The 18,734-nt window shown below is 41.4% G+C and overlaps 1 protein-coding gene across 1 annotated transcript in view; it reads right to left on the bottom strand.

Annotated features, from left to right (window-relative positions):
* BTBD9 (BTB domain containing 9) overlaps positions 1-18,734 on the bottom strand; it is a 414,251-nt gene that overhangs the window by 60,767 nt on the left and 334,750 nt on the right. The window contains exon 9 of the mRNA XM_059400548.1: positions 10,866-10,973. Coding sequence (XP_059256531.1) covers positions 10,866-10,973 — 108 coding nt within the window. The remainder of the gene's footprint in view (positions 1-10,865; positions 10,974-18,734) is intronic.

Raw genomic sequence — 18,734 nt, 5'->3', positions numbered from 1 at the left:
CATCCGGAAACCAGGGGAGGAATCCAGAGCTTCAAGACTCCAGAGTTAGGTCTGTTCTGCTGGACAAACTCTACCCATCCTGCTGCGAGAGGTGCCTGCACTACCTGGGTAAGTGGTTTAGAGTTCCTCTCCTGAGAAGGAGGCCAGTTTTGTTCTATTTTGTTTTTTAACGTTTTACTCTAAAAATCCAGAGAAGCAACTGAAACATATTAATCTGACAAACTGGGGATTTTAAATCAAATCGATTACTGAAGTGAAAGGGGCACAGCTGGCAAACAGGTTTCAAGTACTTGGCCCCTCCATAAAGAAAAACTTCACTCTTTTGAAGAGTGGTTAAAAATAAAGGTAATGGACTTCCAGCCAGTAAGCAATCTCGAGTGATAAACTGTTACCAGGGGATCCAAGTCATTAACTTGAAGGGGCAAGGGTAGATGTGGAGCCCAGAGAAGATGGGGCCTCTGGCGATGACTGAAATTGTGGAGGAAGGCTGTGAATAAATCAGCGATGACAGATCAATAATGGATTAATATAGAGAAGTTGGGGAGACACATTCCTGGGCTATAAGGACTACATTATCAGGGTCAACGAGCAACTTTTATGCTCTCCCACAAACTCTTTCTTGCTCCACAGGATAGGCTCTGAACGGGGATGGACAGACTTCCTGAGTAAGCCCTGTGAAGATGACAGCTCTGGACAGCAGCAGGACTCATGGAACTGACATGTATCATGACTGGGGACAGAGTGGTAGCAGCGGCCCATCCATTCACTCAGACAATAGTACAAGAGCTAAGTCCTTGCTAGGGTACTATGGGTAAGAATAAAATGGCCAAATCCCTGCTCTGATGGAGCTTACCTTCTAACAGGGGAGAACAGCAGTAATCCAATACTATGCTAAGAAGTGGGCCATTGCAAAACGCACTATTAGCTGTGAAGGACAATATCTCAGTTCTGTGAGAGGGAATAACAAAGCACTCTCATTGAGACAAGTGATCAGGGCAGACTTCCCTGAGAATGTGGTCCTTCAGCTGAGGATCGTGGGAGTTAACCAGTCAAAGCACAGGGCGCGGGCTCCAGACAGAGGCCATGGCAGGTGCAAAGGCCCTTTGGGAAGGCAGAGCATGATGCAAGGTGGGTCATGAGAGGAACCAGGCTGACGTGAACACAGACAGCACAGAAAACGTCTGCAGAGGCAGGAGGGGGCCAGACTGTGCAGGCACTCTAGGCCATGTGAAGATTTGGGTCTTTATTGAGAGAGCAATAGGAAGCCAGCTGAGGGTTCAAGCAGGTATAAGGTCAGAAATGTCCTTAAAATGTGCCACTCTGGCTACAGTTAGTAAACTTCAGGGAGGGTGCAGAGAGAACACAGTGGGGGCAATTAACAGAGAGGAGGAAACAAAAGGGATGATGATAGTCGGACTGGTGTGATCTTGATTGATTTTTATCATTTGGAATGTAATATTAGTATGAAAGTTATTCCATAATGAAAGAAAAATCTTTCTGACCATGCACATTTTAAGTGTGTTCACCCAGCTCACTGAGAAAGTTTTATTGTAAGTCTATTCATTTCTTTAATAACAGGCATGGAAAAAAATCATCTTCACAGAATAGGGAAAAGAGCTCTCAGCTTCTCCCTTCTGATCATTTGCTATCTGAGGGGGCTACATGTCCTTCCTGCTCCTTCACCTGTCAAATGTTGTGGGTGGGGAGAGTTGTCCCCACTGGTGGTCCACAAAACCTGTTGATAGCTCTAAATTTAGAACTTGATTCACCTACTTAGGATGAAAATCTACTTCCCACAACATACGGGTAAAGTATTGCATAAAATTTTTCTATAGAACAAAAGATAAATGCCTTCTCTGGATGGGTAAGTATGAGTCACTGACTCCTTATTGATGTTTTCTACTCCAAAATATTCATCTATTTCTGGTACTTCATAACTGCATATTTGATTAACACGTGTCTCCAAGTCTTTTTTAACAGACAGAAGCCTTCTACAGGGCAGGCTCTGATATATCAGCCTCATTAGCCTGGGATCTGCTTAGTATCAGACCTGTCCTCTGTGTGTATATGCGTTTTATCTGAATTCTGTTAATTTTTCATTTTTCTTTTCTTACTTTTTTTTTTTTTTTTTTTTTTTGCCATTCCTCCTACAGGTACATGTTTCTTTATCATTCAAGTTCTAAAACTCGTGACAAAATTAACACCAATGGTTTTGCCCTTTAAGAAAAAAACACAGGAAAAGAACATGACTGGCTTTTTTCATTACTGTCAAAAGCTATGTAGAAAAATGGAATTAAGTCTGAAAAGAGGAAAATAAAATCTCCAGAGAGCATTTTTACAGTGACAATAACACAACCAGAGCCCATTAATTGGCTCCCTCTTTCAGAAGGAGCAAGCAAGCACACTCCTCCAGCCTCGCAGGGACAGGCGTCTGGCGTGTAAGGGTAACTGGCTGTTAGCACAGCAGAGACTTGCAAGAAATAGTAATATTTCAATACAGGACCTCTGCCAGAGCCAAGAGCTGCAGTACCATCCTGGAGACTAAAACTTGACACTTTGTATGAACCTCTTCTGTCATTGACCTCAAAGGTGGAGACATTTCCTTCTCTAAAACCCACTTTTGTTCTATTGCATCACATTAACAGGGCAAGCCATCCATGCACAAACCCTAGGTCACGTGGTTAGCAGCGACCTCCCGGAACCAGCCCAAGATTTTTGTTTTGTTAAGCATCAGGCTAAGAAGAAAAGCTGGCAGTCTCAACTTTAGCACTGACAATGGCCCAGAAGATGTACAAAATTGCAGGCAAGTAAATGGTCCAGGTTCAAACGTCTCATTTTTCAATCTCGCTATACTTGGGAAGAGTTTTCTGAGGCTGTAACTCTCCACCTTTAATTCATCCCGTTGTCCTCAACCACTGCAGCACTTAGAAAAAGAAACATGACTCCCTTTCTGAGATTCCTGGTGAATAAATAGCATCAGCTATAGAAACCGACCCCAGAACAGAAGGCTGCCCTTCCCCAGGACTAAACAGCAGTATATTCAGCAAGGGGGATACAGATATTCTGTGATAATAATATCAACACTGAAGACCTGGGAGGAGGCGAGCTGACCCCACAGAGGCCTTTCCAGGTGACACAGAAGCTGCCAAATGCTTTCAAAATGCTTCTCAGGGAAGGCACAGGGGAGAAACTTTCTCAAGTTAAGATGCTGTGGAAACGGTCTGACCCACAGGGGTGCTCCAAGGTCAAGAAGGCTGGGCCCCTCTGAGAGGGCAAACCCTGGGTGAAAATGTACTTTTGAAGTCTTGGGGAAAGGCAAAAGGAGGCAGCACTCTCACAGAATGGGGCCTTAAGAGGCCCAAGGGGAGAAGCAGCATAAGGAAAATATGGCTCAGGTGTCCTTTTCAGGGAAGCGCAACTTGTGCTTAGAGTAAGTGGCTTCAAGGTTCTGAAAAGCTACTAGGATATTGCTATGGACAGCACTTATTTAATTTCTTTAATTTATTGCTGGCAGTGAATAAACCATGCCACTCTGCCAACATATGCTGCTCAAATAACAGCAAGGACAAACATCTAGAAAAACATTTATGACTGCAGCAAGAAAAAACAACTTTTCCAAATAAAGTCATCTTTTTGATTATAAAAGAAATATATGTAAATTGGTCAAAAGTACAGAAAACTAGAAATAATTTACATAATCCCAGTCCACAGAGGCAGCCATTAACAACATTTTGGCCTATTTCCGTCAGGCTTTCTTCTTCCATATTTTTTTTCCTACTTGTGATAATATTTCTACACTTCTGCATTCTGCTTTAAAAAAATCTTATTATATATATTTTTTCTTCAGTTATTAAAAACTCTTGACAACATTTTTAATGAACAATGAGGCTGGAGAAGAAAACTTATTTAGGAGGGAATCCAGATAGTATTTCTGGCAGGTAGATAGCTTGTAAAAAAATTTGGCTAAAAACTAGAAATCCTAGGTAGTTCTAGATTATGGCTATAGAATTCTTCAGTGGAAAAAGAAAATTTTCAGTAGTATCAATGATCAATTCTTTATAGCTAGTAATTTATATTTGCCAAAATGTTTGCCAAGGGCATAGTCTTGGACAGATGATGGCTGAGATGATTAGCACTTCTATGAACAAAATTATCAGTCAATGAGACGATGAGAGCATGAGAACTGGTTAAAAAATGAACCTGAATGAAGTCAGTATGTTAAAGAATATCTGCTAACAGGAAACACGACAGCTATGCACAAGGAAGGAAAGAAAAAGGACTGTAGTCATTGGGAAGCATCAACAGCCCATGTAGTAGAGCTTTTAGGGATTCGGGTTGAAGATGGATGACACACACTGACCTTTCTCCCTTCCTGGAAATGAATGAGGTGACATCAAAGAAAACAAATGGAATGCACTCATAAAGGATTGCAAACTGGAGGGAAAGATATAAGCAAATCAAGATTCTTCTGAATTTCCAGAAAACAGCAGGTGGATGCAATATTATTTATACATCTGAGGGGAGCAAGGTAGGTTTCCATATTGAAGCAAAGTGAGCAGATAAATCAAAATGGTCCACATCCAGCCATATCACTGTGATATTTAACACTTCCAATAATGAGAAGATCCTAAAGCTTCTACAGGAGAAAATATATCACTACAAATAATAAGAATCAGATCCTATGAGATTTCTCATCAGTAACATTAGATGCTATTTGGCAATAAATCCAAGCTTTCAAAATTCTGAAGGAACTGACTTCTGTATCCAGTAAAACTAGGATTCGAGCATGCAAGAATTCTGAAAATTTGCCTTTCACATACCCTTTTTTCTGAAAACAATTCTGAATACATTTACTCTGTGCAATGCCTATGAGAGATCTTGAGTGAGACCCAACAAAGTCCTATTTGGCTTTGGATTCACCCAGGAGAGAGAACAGAGAACACTATGCCACTGGAGTAGCAGCAGGCATTTCTGCTTAGTGGGAGTCCCTGCAGTGGTCTATACCACTGAACAGGAGCTATTCCCGCTGGCATGCAACATGACAGCTCAGGTGAGAGTGGGCCGGTGTGGAGCCGCTCTAGTTCAGAAGCCTCATATTCCAGATTGAAACTATTATCTCTTGTAATAGCTCCATAAACAAAGATCCCAGAATTTTCACAAGGGACGTGCCTAGTCACAAAAGTCATCACACTCAGGAAACCCAAAGCTATGGTTTCCAACCAGATATTTACAGTCCTCCCAAGCCAGATGCAATTTATTAATCAGGGGCAATTTTCCTCATAAGCAATGTTGCCTAACAGCTGACACTCCACTTCCATCAGGTTTTTAGGGGAACAGATCGGAAGAGGTAACTGGGCCCAAGGTCAGTATCTCACTGCAGAGGAAACAGGGTTTTGTTAACCATTTACCCACATTCTACAAGAGGAAAAATAAATCCAAGAGTGAAACCAAACTAGATAGGAAAGAAAGAGAAATTTGAGTTACGTGGTAGGCTTAGAAAGCAGTCTGTTTAAAATTAACCAAAGAACAATCAGTATGTCTCAGAAACTTCTGTAAATAGGAAAAAGGCAATTAGAAGCTCCAAGAAAACAAAAAGCTAGCTAATATGAAGCTATTTATTTATCATATGGGAAAGAATTCTGAGTACTTGTAAGAAAATCAAATCCATTTGATCTGAACACAATACAATTCTTCTAAGAGGGACATAAGTTTAGTGACACAGAATAATACATCCAATAAATTATAGATCTGTAGTAAACAGTGTTTACATAATCATAATATCATAATGAGTTTTTAGTAGTTTTCCCTTTTTGAGACCAATTTACAGTTAACACATGGAAGGTTTAACTGTAAATCACAGAACAGAAAATAAGTGTCATAAATCTTTACAAGGCCAGTGTGGTGGGACAGTTAACAGAAGATGGGGGGAGATAAAGGGAAAGGTAGGGTGGTAATTTCTTCATACATAGTAGGGAGTCAAGGAATACTATCTACAAATGACGGCTCAAAATATAGAGGTATATTGTTTAATTTTAAAAGGTGAGTAGTTGGTGGAACTAAAAGGAAAAAGGTTACAAAAAATGAGAAATAGTTCAGTGAGCTAAATTTCTCATTTTTTATAGCAAGGAGTTAGTAAAGCTGATAAATTAATAAACACAGACATAAAAACATTATTTATAGTTGAGATGTGATAAAAACAAAAAAAAATAGTCAAAAGCAGTTTCTTCTGAGGAACGGAGCACAAGATGGGGAGATAAAATTGTACTTTTCACATTTATCTTTCTGTATTGCTTAAATTACTTTTCCATGCATGTTTTACATTTATAATAAAAAGCTGATGTTGGTGTCTTACTGTATCAACACAGATTTAAAGTTCAATGATTTAGAAGACAGTAGAGAAAAGGAATCAAAGATTGGAAGGTGAAGTCTTTTGGAAGAAGGCTAAAGGGCATAGTATTAGCTGGTGTGAAAAAAGAAGGGTAAAAAGTAATTTTATAAAATCAGTTAATACATTTGCAATAATGTGGATAAACATCGAGGGCATTATGCTAAGTGAAAAAGTCACACAGAGAAAGACAAATAAGTGTATGGTCTTACTTAAATGTGTAATCTTAAAAAATGAACTTATGGAAACAAGAGAACAGATTGGTGGTTGCTAGTGGGTTGAGAGGAGGGTGGGTGAAGGGTGGATCAAAAGGCACCAACTTCCAGTTACAAGATCAGTGAGATCTGGGGATGGAATGTACAGCAATGGTGACTACAGTGAACATAGCTTTGTACGCTTGAAAGCTGCTAAGAGAGCAGATCTTAAAAGTTCTCATTGCAAGAAAAAAAAACGTGAGGTTACTGAACTTGTGGCAGTCACTTTGCTCTACGTATCATTATACTGTATACCCTAAACTCGCACAATGTTATGTATCAATTATATCTGAGTAAGCCGGGGGGGGGGGGAAACAAATCAAATACACGCTTATACAAAAACATGCTTATCTGTGATAGAAAATGGGCCTTTATCCTGAGAGTAAAACAAGTGAGCTCCATCCGTAGCAGAAAGGACTTAGGATAGCAATACAGGAAAATATCCTGCTCCAGGAGCAGAGTCTTACAAGGAGACACTGGGGAATCTCATTCCCTAGTTATTTTTCAGAGGACAGCAAAAATCTGTCCTTTGATTTCTTGACTAGGTAGAACGCTATCAAGAAGCACGGCTGTGATCTATAAAGACCCTATAGCATTTCATTTATAACATGATTCACATATTTCAAAAAAAAGGAGGTTATAACTTTTGAAGCTAACAGAATCCTCTCTTGAGGACTGCTCTGGAGTATATTAGTAAAAAGGAAAGGCTTTCCTCTTGTATCATCTGCATGTCTTCTATTATATTTCTTAACATCTAACCCAAACATGAAAGGCACAATAGATTCAGGTTATGCCTCTAAACATAAAGTCATGACCTTCTGTTTCATTGATTCTTAGGGGGTTAAAAGGCATTTACCTTCTTGCTACTACTCTTGTTTTTACATTATTTATCTGTTAATCTATTAAAACACATATTGCTGTAGCATGGAAGTGCTAACATGGAAGGTTAAAAAGATATAAATTATTTAAATCCAACAACTAATGGAAACAAAATACCAAAAAAGGGGGAAAAAAGACATTGATGACTTAAAACAAAGCTACTGGTAGGAGGGGTTCCTGGGTGGCTCAGTCGGTTAAGTATCTGCCTTTGGCTCAGGTTAGGATCTGAGGGTCCTGGGATTGAGCCCTGTGTCAGGCCCCCTGCTTAGTGTGGAGTCCGCTCCTCCCTCTGCCTCTGCTCCTCCCCCTACTTGAGCTCTCTCAAATAAATAGTTAAATCTTTAAAAAAAAAAAAAAAGCTACTGGGAGGGGTCTAATGATAGGCAGAGAGTCAGGCAGAGAGAGAGGGGGAAGCAGGCTCCCTGTTGAGCAGAGAGCCCAATGTGGGGCTTGATCCCAGGACCCTGGGATCATGACCTGAGCCGAAAGCAGAGACTTTAATCCACTGAGCCACCCAGGCGCCCCGAGTGAATGCATTTTTGAATCAAGAAAAAAAACATTTAAATAACTACAAAACCATTATGATATATACCTGAGTCAGCAGTCAGTCAACCAGTTATTGTCAAAACCCATACTGTAACACACCTTCAGCCGGGGAACATAAAGAGATGAAGCATCTAATTTATAACACATAAAACAACAGACAAGATGGGTGATGGTAACCAGTGAGATGTGGAAAAGATGGGGAAGCAGAGGGTCTGGCCCATGAGCTATATACTCAGGGAGCAATAGCTCTGAAAAGATAAATGGTCAGTTGTTCATGGGCCTGGAAGTCCTTCCTGTCATATAAAAAGGGTTCCAGGCACTTGGAAACAAGTAAGTCATTTTCATTTCCTTGTTTCTGTCATCTAGCTGGGCTTAGCCCTCTTTAGTAAGGCTTTGTGGTACAACAGAAAGAGCCCTCCACTTTCTCTTTTATAAAATGAGAACAATATCCCACATGGTGTTTTATGTTCAGGACAAAGTGAGACAAAACACAGAAAAGTCATAGAATACTAGTTACTCAATAATTGTTAGTTTTCTTATCTGACGGCAGAGATGGCTATAAGATTGTGCTCTGCTGAGAAGTGGCTGCCCAGCAGGAACTATGGTTTCCAGCCCTACCAGCACCTAGTGTGGTAAATGACTACTTCTCCTCAATCGCACACAAGTGGAAGGGATGGCCACTATATCCAGGCCAAGGCTGTGCAGAAAGACCAGATATAGCTTCTCTCTGGTCTTTCCCCATTTGGCAGCTAGATGCAGGTGATGCTGATGAACCCCAGATGATGGCAGTGCCACAAGAAGGAAGATGCCTGGGTTCCTCAGTCACCTGTGGAGAAGAGCCACCTGACAACCAGGACTGCCCATACTGCCTGCTACATGACTGAGAAATAAACTATTGCATTAAGACTCCGGAATGTTGAAGCCACTTTCCATTATAGCAGCAAGTGTTACCTTAATCAATGGAAGCATTAAATGTGCTCTATGATAATTACGATGGTAAAGGTGTCAAACGTTGCATCAAATAAGCCATCATTAATGCTGTTATGAAATCTTGGCCAAGAAAGTACATGAAAGGATGTTCAACGTCATTCGTCATGAGGAAAATGCAAACTGAAACCACCACTTCATTCCCACTAGGATGGCTGTGAACAAGGAGCTAGACAGTAGTAAGTATTGGCGAGAATGGGAAGAAATCAGAACCCTCCTCCATTGCTGGTGGGAATGCAAAATGCTGCAGCTGCTGTGGAGAAGTCTGGCAATTCCCCAAAAACTTAAACACAGAGTTACCATAAGACCCAGCAATTTTACGCCCAGGAATATACTCAAGAGGACTGAAAACATATGTTCATAAAAAGACTCACACAGGAAGGTTCACAGCAGAAATACTCATTTTAGCCAAAACGTGCAAACAATTCATCTGCTGATGAATGGAGAAACAAAATGTGACATGTATATTTCCATAGGATAGAATATTATCCAGCCATAAAAAGGAATTAAGTGCTGACACCTGCTGCAACATGAATGAAGCTTGACAGAAGTCTATGTCAAATGAAGAAAAGCCAGAAGAAAATTTTTTGATCATATCTTATATGATTCTGTGTATAGGAAATATCCAGAATATGCAAATCCACAAAGACAGAAGGGAGATAACTGGGGTTGAGGGGCTGTGGGAACTGGAAGGAAATGTAAAGACTGTTAATGGGTAGGAGGTTTCCTTTTGGGGGGGTGATGAAAATGTTTGAAACATTAGACAGTAGGGATGGCTGCCCAACTCTGTGAATACACTAAAAATTCTAGACTGTACCTTTAAAAGGGTGAATTGTGTGGTATATGAATCATATTTCAACAGTAAAAAAGAGAAATCTTCACGCGCCCAGGTGGCTAGTTGGATAAGCGTCTGCCTTCAGCTCAGGTCATGCAGGGTCCTGGGGTTGAGCACTGCATCAGGCTCCCTGCTCAGTGGGAAGTCTGCTTCTCCCTCTCTCACGGTCTCTCTGCCACCCTCTGCCCTGCTTGTGCTCTCTCTCTCTCTCAAATAAATAAAATCTTAAAAAAAGGAAAGAAAGAAATCTCAGGTATTTTGCTTTATCTTGCCTCCCAGACAATCTGGTTCTACCCCAAAAGGCACTGAGCTCTTTTTAGATAATGACTGGGAAAAGGTATGATTCTAGGATGCTGGGAATGTGCTAATTTTTATCTGAGTGAGTTATACAGGTATATAAACATGTTCAGACTCATTCCAGTCATGATCTCAGGCCAGTCAGGACCCACAGGATCCTTCCTCCTAGCTTCCCCCACAACAGTGTAAACGCAAACGGAGGCCCAAAGCCATATGACTAGAGATCTACAATACCAAACTTTCTTTCTGAGATGAGATAAATATTTAAAAGTAATGCTGGGAAATGATATGAAGATAGGGAATGGAGTCCCAGAGTAAGTAATAAAGTTTGTATTGTACTGGCAAAATTCTGTAAGGAAGAAAAAAGTTCTAAAGGGGTAGTGTGTGGTATCAGGGGTGGGCATCCAAGAGAGGATTACATATTGAAATCCTTTTCCCTGCTCAGGTACATGTCATTTTCAAGAGTCAAGGTCAAACCACCAAATAAGAAAAGCTTGTTTGATCACATAAAAAAATAACTTCTCGTCAAAGTACTTAATAGTCAAAACGGAAGTAAATGATGTTTTCAACCTGTAACTAAGAATAATTTGGTGATTCCATGAGTCTTCATGAGAACCTTCTGTACCCATAGGGAAGAAGGTCTTTTAAATTGTAATAAATTCTGTGAGAAGACATAACTTACTTGCAGGAGACTTTCGTTCTGTCAGCCACCATGGTCCACTGTTGCTGGTTGGTGGAGACCTCAACATAGTAGCTGTAGCTTCGATCATCACAGTCCCAAAGTAGTAACCTGAACAAAGGAAAATACATAAGAATGCTATGAATGTTCTAACTGCCTGTGTCCTGTCAGCATAAGGAAATTCACGCCTACTTTACTTCTCCTTCCTGCCTCCTTTGTCCCCTTACCCCTACTCCACCTCCAGGCCTGGAGAAAGGACATGAATCTCCAGCAAAAGTCTGGTGACAGGAGGCGGAGTCAGTCTGCAGTGAGAGCAAGGTCTCTTTAGGAATTTATCTCAGGCAGCCTTTGCTCCCTGACTGGCTATGCCCTTCGGATTGGCTTATCTATGAGAAGATGTCTCCAAATCCTCCTTCCTGATTCATCTCCACTTGGGTAGGCTGACCAAAGGTAACAACATCCTTGAGACTAGCGTTCATGGGGGAATCTGTGCTTTCTAACTGATAATAACTAGTACGCCCCAATGACCTCAATTATCATGTTTTAGATTCCCTCTCATTCTTAGCGGAATTTTGCACAGCTGTGGTACAATGATCTGATTTGGAGACACAAGCAAACATATATTTGTTAGTAAAACTTTCTTATTATTTAGAGATTATTTGGGTTCTATTCCTCATATCTCCTTTTTAGCTCAGATAAGAACCTGAGCATTGACTCTGTGATTCCATTTACATAAAGCTCAAAAGAGACAAAATTCATCACTGGTGACAGGAAATCAGAACAGTGGTTACCTCTGGAAGAGGTAATGCTTGTGAAAGGGAACGCGGGAACCTTCTAGGATGCTGGAAGTGTGTTGATTCTGGCCGAGTGGTAGTTCATGGGTACACACACAATAAATACCCAGTTAAGTTATACATGAAAGATTTGTGCCCTGTATGTGTGGTTACTCCTCAATTAAAAAAAATAAGAGAAAAGAATCTAAGTATTGTAATACTTAGATTAGACAACAGTCTAGCATTTTGCTTTTGATGGTGCCACAGTGGCAAGAGATGAGACACCATTGTTTTCTGTGATTTTAACCTCGAAAAAAGAAAAAAGAATTATGATTTCAGCCTCAAAAGTCCTTCCCATACAAGATACCTATCTATTGTTTTACATTTGGTCATGCATATTTTCTTCCTCCAATGGCCAGAACAGAGAGTGAGCTCCCTGAAGACAGTGCTTATGTCTTACTGATCCTTCTATACCCAGGGACTCAGCATGGTGTCTCACTGAGCCTATGCTCAATGAATATTTATTTGTAACAACAGTGATAATGATGATTATTAATATCATACTGGCCAACATTTCTTTAATGCTTATACTGTGTACCAGGCCCTATGTTAAGTGCTCTATATAATTTATCTTATTAAATGGTTTCAAAATCCCCATAGCAAGCATTAGTATTCTCATCAAATTACAGATGGTGAAAGTAAGGTTTATCGCTGTTAAGTAACATGTCTATGCTCAAACAGTTAGTGTTGGCAGATAACAGGGTTCAAACCTGGTGTCCTGGCCAAAGCCCATTTTTATCATCCCTCTGTCAAGTGCTTCCTTTACTCCCACTTTATGAATCCTGGTCCCGATTTACAACCTACAACCTATCACTCTACAAAAGTAGTTCATATTATTTGTCCTTGATCTTGCAATGATAATCAATAAAAACTTTTTGCACAAGCTCGATTTAGTGTTGTCTATAACGCTATTATTGGGGATTAGAAACGACACTGTGTTCCCTTTACCTTTTATTTGTTTCCAAGTCTAATTTTGTTTGCTATTAATGACTAAACCCATACTACCTAATATTTTGGAATTCATCTTTTAAGTAAAGCGGAAACAGATTCCACCTTAATTCACTTGAGTATTCCCCTCAATTTGCCTGAGTATTTAATCTCTCCAAGTACTCTGAATGAATCAGACAGGATTCCACTCTATTGTTTTTGCGTCTAATAATTCTGCTCTCAGATTGTACCAGCTTGGTTAATAAGAAAGTGAGTCATTTCCCTCATTAGTCATTTCCTCGAATATTATTCTAGTTTCTTAGCACTTTAATGCAGTTTAGCCTGTTAATTTATGTTTACGTTGAGTAACCTTTAAAAATATAATTTTTTAAAATATTTTATTTATTTATTTGACAGACAGAGATCATAAGTAGGCAGAGAGGCAGGCAGAGGGAGAGGAGGAAGCAGGCTCCCCACTAAGCAGAGAGCCTGACGCAGGACTCAATCCCAGCACCCTAGGATCATGACCTGAGCTGAAGGCAAAGGCTTAACCCACTGAGCCAGCCAGGTGCCCCTCAAAGTATAATTTTTGTTTCTATGTTTGTCTGGCTCTTATAAAAATTATAGAAAGACTGTTGATCTTCTCATTAAAAAAAAATTCTACTTTAAACATGGATTCTGTTGAGAGTGTATGTTCCATACATGTTCTGGGCTGAAATAGCTCATAACTCTGCCAGAGTAGATTAAAAACAAGAAAAAAAACTTCAGATCAATTACTCATTCTCTTTACTTAATAACTCTGATAACAAACGGGCTTTTTGGGAGACAGTGTTGAGGCTATTTTCTGAATGGGATTTTAGATTATTTGTGGAGACCCAGGTTCATCATAATCCCTATCCTTCTGAATAATCATGAATTAGTGTTTCTACTAGTGTATCCACTGAAAATAATCAGGCTCTTTTGGGATTGAATCTAACCAGATCTCAAAATATTCATGGAAAAAGACTGCCCTGAGGAGATGGGCTATGAAGAAGATAAAAAGAAAGACCAATTATAAGTATCACAAATGCTCTAGTAGAAATTCCTGGTGTGACAGGATATTAAAAGAATTTTTAAAGTAGTGTATATTTTGTCCCTTAGTAGTTTTTCCTATAAAGTCCTCTAACTTGTTTCGAGTTTTATTTTAAAAGGAAGATCACCTGTAATTCTAGGAATTTTGTAAACACATACACATGGTCCAAATTATTTGTAACTTGCTTCTTTCACTTAGTGGTTGATTACAAATACCTTTCTTTTGTAGTTATCAAATTTTCTTTTTCATTGTATGTACTGGCTTCACAGAATTCCACCTTATGGATGTCCCACAATTTATTTAATCAGTTTCTTATTACTGGACGGTTAGGTAGTTGGTAATATTAGGTTGCTAGGAAAACTCTGTGATGAATATTCTTAAACTAAACCTACAATTCCTGCCCATGAAAGTTTCTGTAAGTGAAACGCCTGGGGCAGAATAGGTGAGGCCTTGATATGTATCACAAAAAGACTAGCACTTCCCTCCTTCCCCCAAACAAAAGTCAGTACTCGCTTTTACTCATATTACCAGCAGTGTATGACAAATGTCTGTTTCTCTGCATCACTGCCGAGATTTTGTATTATGTTTAAAAATACTGCCGATTTGATAGATGAAATCTATGTCATTAACTTGCAGCTTTTTACTTACCACTGAACTTGAACACTTTACCCATTTTCTACTTATATTTATCCTTTTGTTAATGACTTACAAGATACCCTCTATATTTGAAGGATATTAATCTACTGCCTATCATAGTTTGCATGCTGAAGATATTAATTTTTATTAGCTCAGTCTATCGATCTTTACTTCAATAATTTCTCCTGGCCTAAATTCTTTTTTCTGAACAGCAGCCAAATGCACACACTGTTGAGACATCTCCTTTCTATTCCTCTACTAAGTGTCCCTGGGGGCTGGAAATGTGGGGTCATGGTGACTCCAGGGTGGAAAAGGGACACTGATGGACCCCACATTATCAAAATACCTACACACTGTAGTTTTTAAGAGAGATTCTAATTCATGTGCCTGGATGAATATCTGCTTGGAATTTAGGCTTAGCCAGGAATGAAACTGGGGGGGGGAGGGGAAGCAAGTACAGTCTAAGGACACTAAAGGAAAATTGGCTCACTCTTCCCCCCCCTCCCCCAACGGAGAGGAATTCTGTTCTAAGGCACAACTGAAAAACCCACCAACTCCCTCCCTTCTTCCCTTGGCAGCAGTCTGCTCCCATGCCTGTGCACCTGCAACAACAGAGGTACTTCTGATTTGTAATCTGCAGAGGAATGTTTGCTCAGGGAGCTCGCCCAGGACAGACACACTCCCTCTGACCTTATCGGAGAGGTGCTCCTTAAACATATCCCCCTATATCTCACACACCTCCACCTGGATATCAGAAGCCATTTCCAGAGGGGCTAGATAAAGGAAGCCACTGTCCAGGATCTACTGATGCAGATCAGGTCTGTACTTAGCTGTTGCCACAATTCCCTCTCCCTAATGAGCACCGCCTGAAACGCCTGGTGATATTAAACCTTGTCTCCTCCATCTTCTTTCAGTCTCATTGCGGAGTTTCCCCTAAAAGCAGTGAAGTGCTGGGCTTTTTTTAATTGATTAGCAGATGTGATTTTGCTTACATCTTCCATAAATGCTCTGGCTGGCTGCATACCATTGATTACCGGGGTTCAGTTTACAGCAACTAATTGCTCTCCTTGCTGGTGTTTTGATACAAAATTCAATAGTGAATATGTTTTTAAAACTCTTGTCTTTGCGGCTTGAGTCAGAAGTGACTTGAGGCAAACCCAGTGGACTGAGTTTTCCCTTCTTTAAAATAATTGCTCTCTCATCAGTCTGTGAAGAAAGTTTCCAAATTGTAGCATTCTAATTGGGAAGTCTGCATTATGCATGCGATGACAAACTATGTTGTGCTGAATGGCATTTTTTCCATCCCTTTCTTAAGGGATTAATTCTGTGCCAGATTGGAAACAGTGCTGAGGTTTAAACAGTTGAGATCAACAGCTTCTCCACTGAATTGGTGTCTTTTAGGTCAGCAGCAAGGATCTGTTCTGCCTGTTTCTAACTGTCCGTCCTGGGAGATGCCACTGGAAGGCCCGTGACTACGTTGGCTGCCACTGCCATGTTCCTCACTTGCGCAAAAAACAGCAACGAAGAGGGGACAACTGCCGGGATATTAGTAACACACTAATTTGTTATCAAATCCATTTCTAATCTCTCAACCAAAACCAAAGATACTCTGACCTCAAAGGTTTGGAGTCTATTCTTTGTTCAAGATCTCCAGAAATTAAGTTCTTTAGAAATAATCTTCTTCCATTCAACAAATATTTACCGAGTATTGACTAAGTGACATTAGGCAAGTTACTTCACTTACTTGTACTTCAGCTTCATTCCTTGTGAAATTAAAGATCTAGGTTTGATGGTTTCTAAGGGCTTCTCCAGTTCTAACATTTTATAATTTCCTGCGACAGCAGTAGAGGTGTTGGGGGGGCGGCTAGAGATTTTTTCTTTGCATTTCTGTCCATTATACAGTGACTCTTCGCTGAGAGAACTGTTTCTTGCCTAACCCTGAGGTGGACATGGGTGGTTCCTGAGCTTGGTTTGTGGACCCGAGTGTATTCTGGGAAAATACATGACCCCTGATGCACCAACTGGATTTCGTTTCTCAAGAATTGAGAATTATGTGAGATTCGGGCTTATTTGGCCCTGCTCACTTAAAATGACGTGATGAAAACGTGGGCCTCCTGGGGTGACCCTCTTTCATCAGAGGCACAAAGAAGCAAAGAAAGTCATCTGCAATGAGAAGCAAAGAAAACAGATGATGTGGCCCACGGAGGGGTTATCTTGGTTCCTGGGAGGATTCTACTAGCTGATTTGGCTCCATGTAAGGCTCACCAGAGTTTCTGCCCTAGTATTCAATGAGAAATATCCCCATCATCTTAATAAACCTGCCATTTATCGCTTAAGCCATCTTTATGTGGTTTCTGCAGCTTGGAACCAAAAAGCCTAAGATAAGATCCTAGCACAGTGCCCAAGATGGAAAGGTCGCTCAATAAAGAGCAGAGGTCCAGATGAGACTGAGGGTGACAATGATGATGTGAGGGCTCCAGGACCAGAGAGACAGGAGGTGAGGAATAGGGATGGTGAGGAAGTTTGTTTGGATGGAGATCTTCATTCAGGTATGAAAGAAGATTCTTGGGGGTGTCTGAATCACTCAGTAGATTAAGCCTCCAACTCTTGATTTTTGCTTGGGTCATGATGGAGCCCCACATCGGGCTCCCCACTGTGCAGGGAGTCTGGGATTCTCTCTCTCAAGTAAATAAATAAAATCTCTCTCTCTCTCTCTCTTTTAAATGAAGATTCTCAATGAAAGCTGAGAGTGGCAGGGTAGCACTGTGGGGTGGAAAGGCAACCGGACTTTGGAGTAGGTTCTGCAGGTCCACTGAGCTGCAGGGAGGGAGCCCAGCAGACGGGACACTCCAGGTAGTTGAGAACTCTCTTGAGCAGTGGCCTGGGGGAGCCAGAGAGAGGAAAGCAGGGCCACCAGGGACAAGGAAGATGCAGGGCAGGGTCAGGGAAGAAAAGGACCAGAGTATCAGCCAGTTCTAGGCTGCTGAGGGGTTAACTGGGGCCAAGTAGGGGGCTGACTAACTTTCAGAATCAAGAGTGACTAGAAGTCATGAAGCAAGAGATGAGATGTGGCAGACATGGAGGTGAGGGAGAAGAGGAAGGAACTGCGGTCACAGAGGGATTCTTCAGTGCTTTGGCACCTCATTCACAAGAGCCCAGTTCCCACTCTTCTGGGTGAGGAGCAGGAAGAACATTACGTGAGGCTCCATTCTCATCTCTGCTACTGAGAGGCAGGTGGGGGGCGGGAGCCTGTAACAGCTGCCAGAAGGAATGATACAGCTTTGGAGGAACAACTTCCCAGGGCAGAAACTGGGATTTTCCCACAGATGAGAGGGGCCCTCACTGTCAAATGTCACAGGGTTCAGGGGTGCAGGCAGCTTCCTCCTCAGGTGGAGAGGAAGGTTAGGCTTAACTGAGCTGCTGGAGGACCACAAGCCCAAAATGAGATTCTCAGCAGGAGACCGGAGCCAAGTAACAGCGTTGTGATCGAAAGTGTGTGAGACAGAGCAGGTGTCTGCCCTGCAGATTCCAGACACAGGAACCCCCAAGGAGCGGCCGCCATGGGGGCCCTGCCTCTAAGTGGGCCACAACCTTTCAGGGCAGAGGGGACACCCGCCTTCTTCTGACAGCAGGAGGAGGGTGACACAGGCTGCTCGCCAGATGGAGTGGGAGCTGGGGAGCTACGTTAGTCACAGGACATCACAGAGCCTACACACTGTCTGATCCTGTATAATCTCTCATGTCTTGGACACAGAGGGCGATTCCTCTAAGAGAGGGAGAAATAATGGCATTGGCTGACAATATTCTCTTGCAGCTGGCGAGAGAAAAGACAGGTGCGAGCGCTCGGTCGTCTGGCACATGTAGTTTCTGTGTTTAGTCACCGAAGCCCCGGGATGAAGAAAAAGTGAGGAGATGGGGCAAAGCATACACTTGGGCTTCACGGTGTAGGCTGGCTCACTGAAAAAGGAGGGAGGAAGAGGAGGCTTTCTCTCCTATCAAACCTTACATTCCATACAGTATAATCCAGGTAAATTCTAGGAAGGTAGAGAGATGCCAATAGAGAATATGCCTGCAGGATTGGGCAATAAGGACAGCTGGATGGGACAAGGCTTTCTGAAATCTTGATAGTACACAACTACAGACTTTTAATAGCTTATTGAGACCATCACGTCACGCCCTGGAAGGATTAAGTTTTTAATTTCAAGTTTTAGGTGATAACGTCAAGGGTAACACCATGCCGCCGAACAGCGTAACTGCCCGGGCGCTAGTCAGTGAACACTGGGTGTGGAACGAACAGTGAACAACTCATCATAATCCCACCTCACATTCACACAGACCTCGCTGGTTTCAAAATGTTTTTGCATACATTATCACATTTGGGGGAAAAAAAAGACAATTTATAAT

This window comes from Mustela nigripes, chromosome 5 (assembly GCF_022355385.1).
Source record: "Mustela nigripes isolate SB6536 chromosome 5, MUSNIG.SB6536, whole genome shotgun sequence".
Taxonomy (NCBI): Eukaryota; Metazoa; Chordata; class Mammalia; order Carnivora; family Mustelidae; genus Mustela; species Mustela nigripes.
The sequence above is the reverse complement of the archived record's forward strand: the minus strand, read 5'-3'. Positions and strand labels throughout refer to the sequence as shown.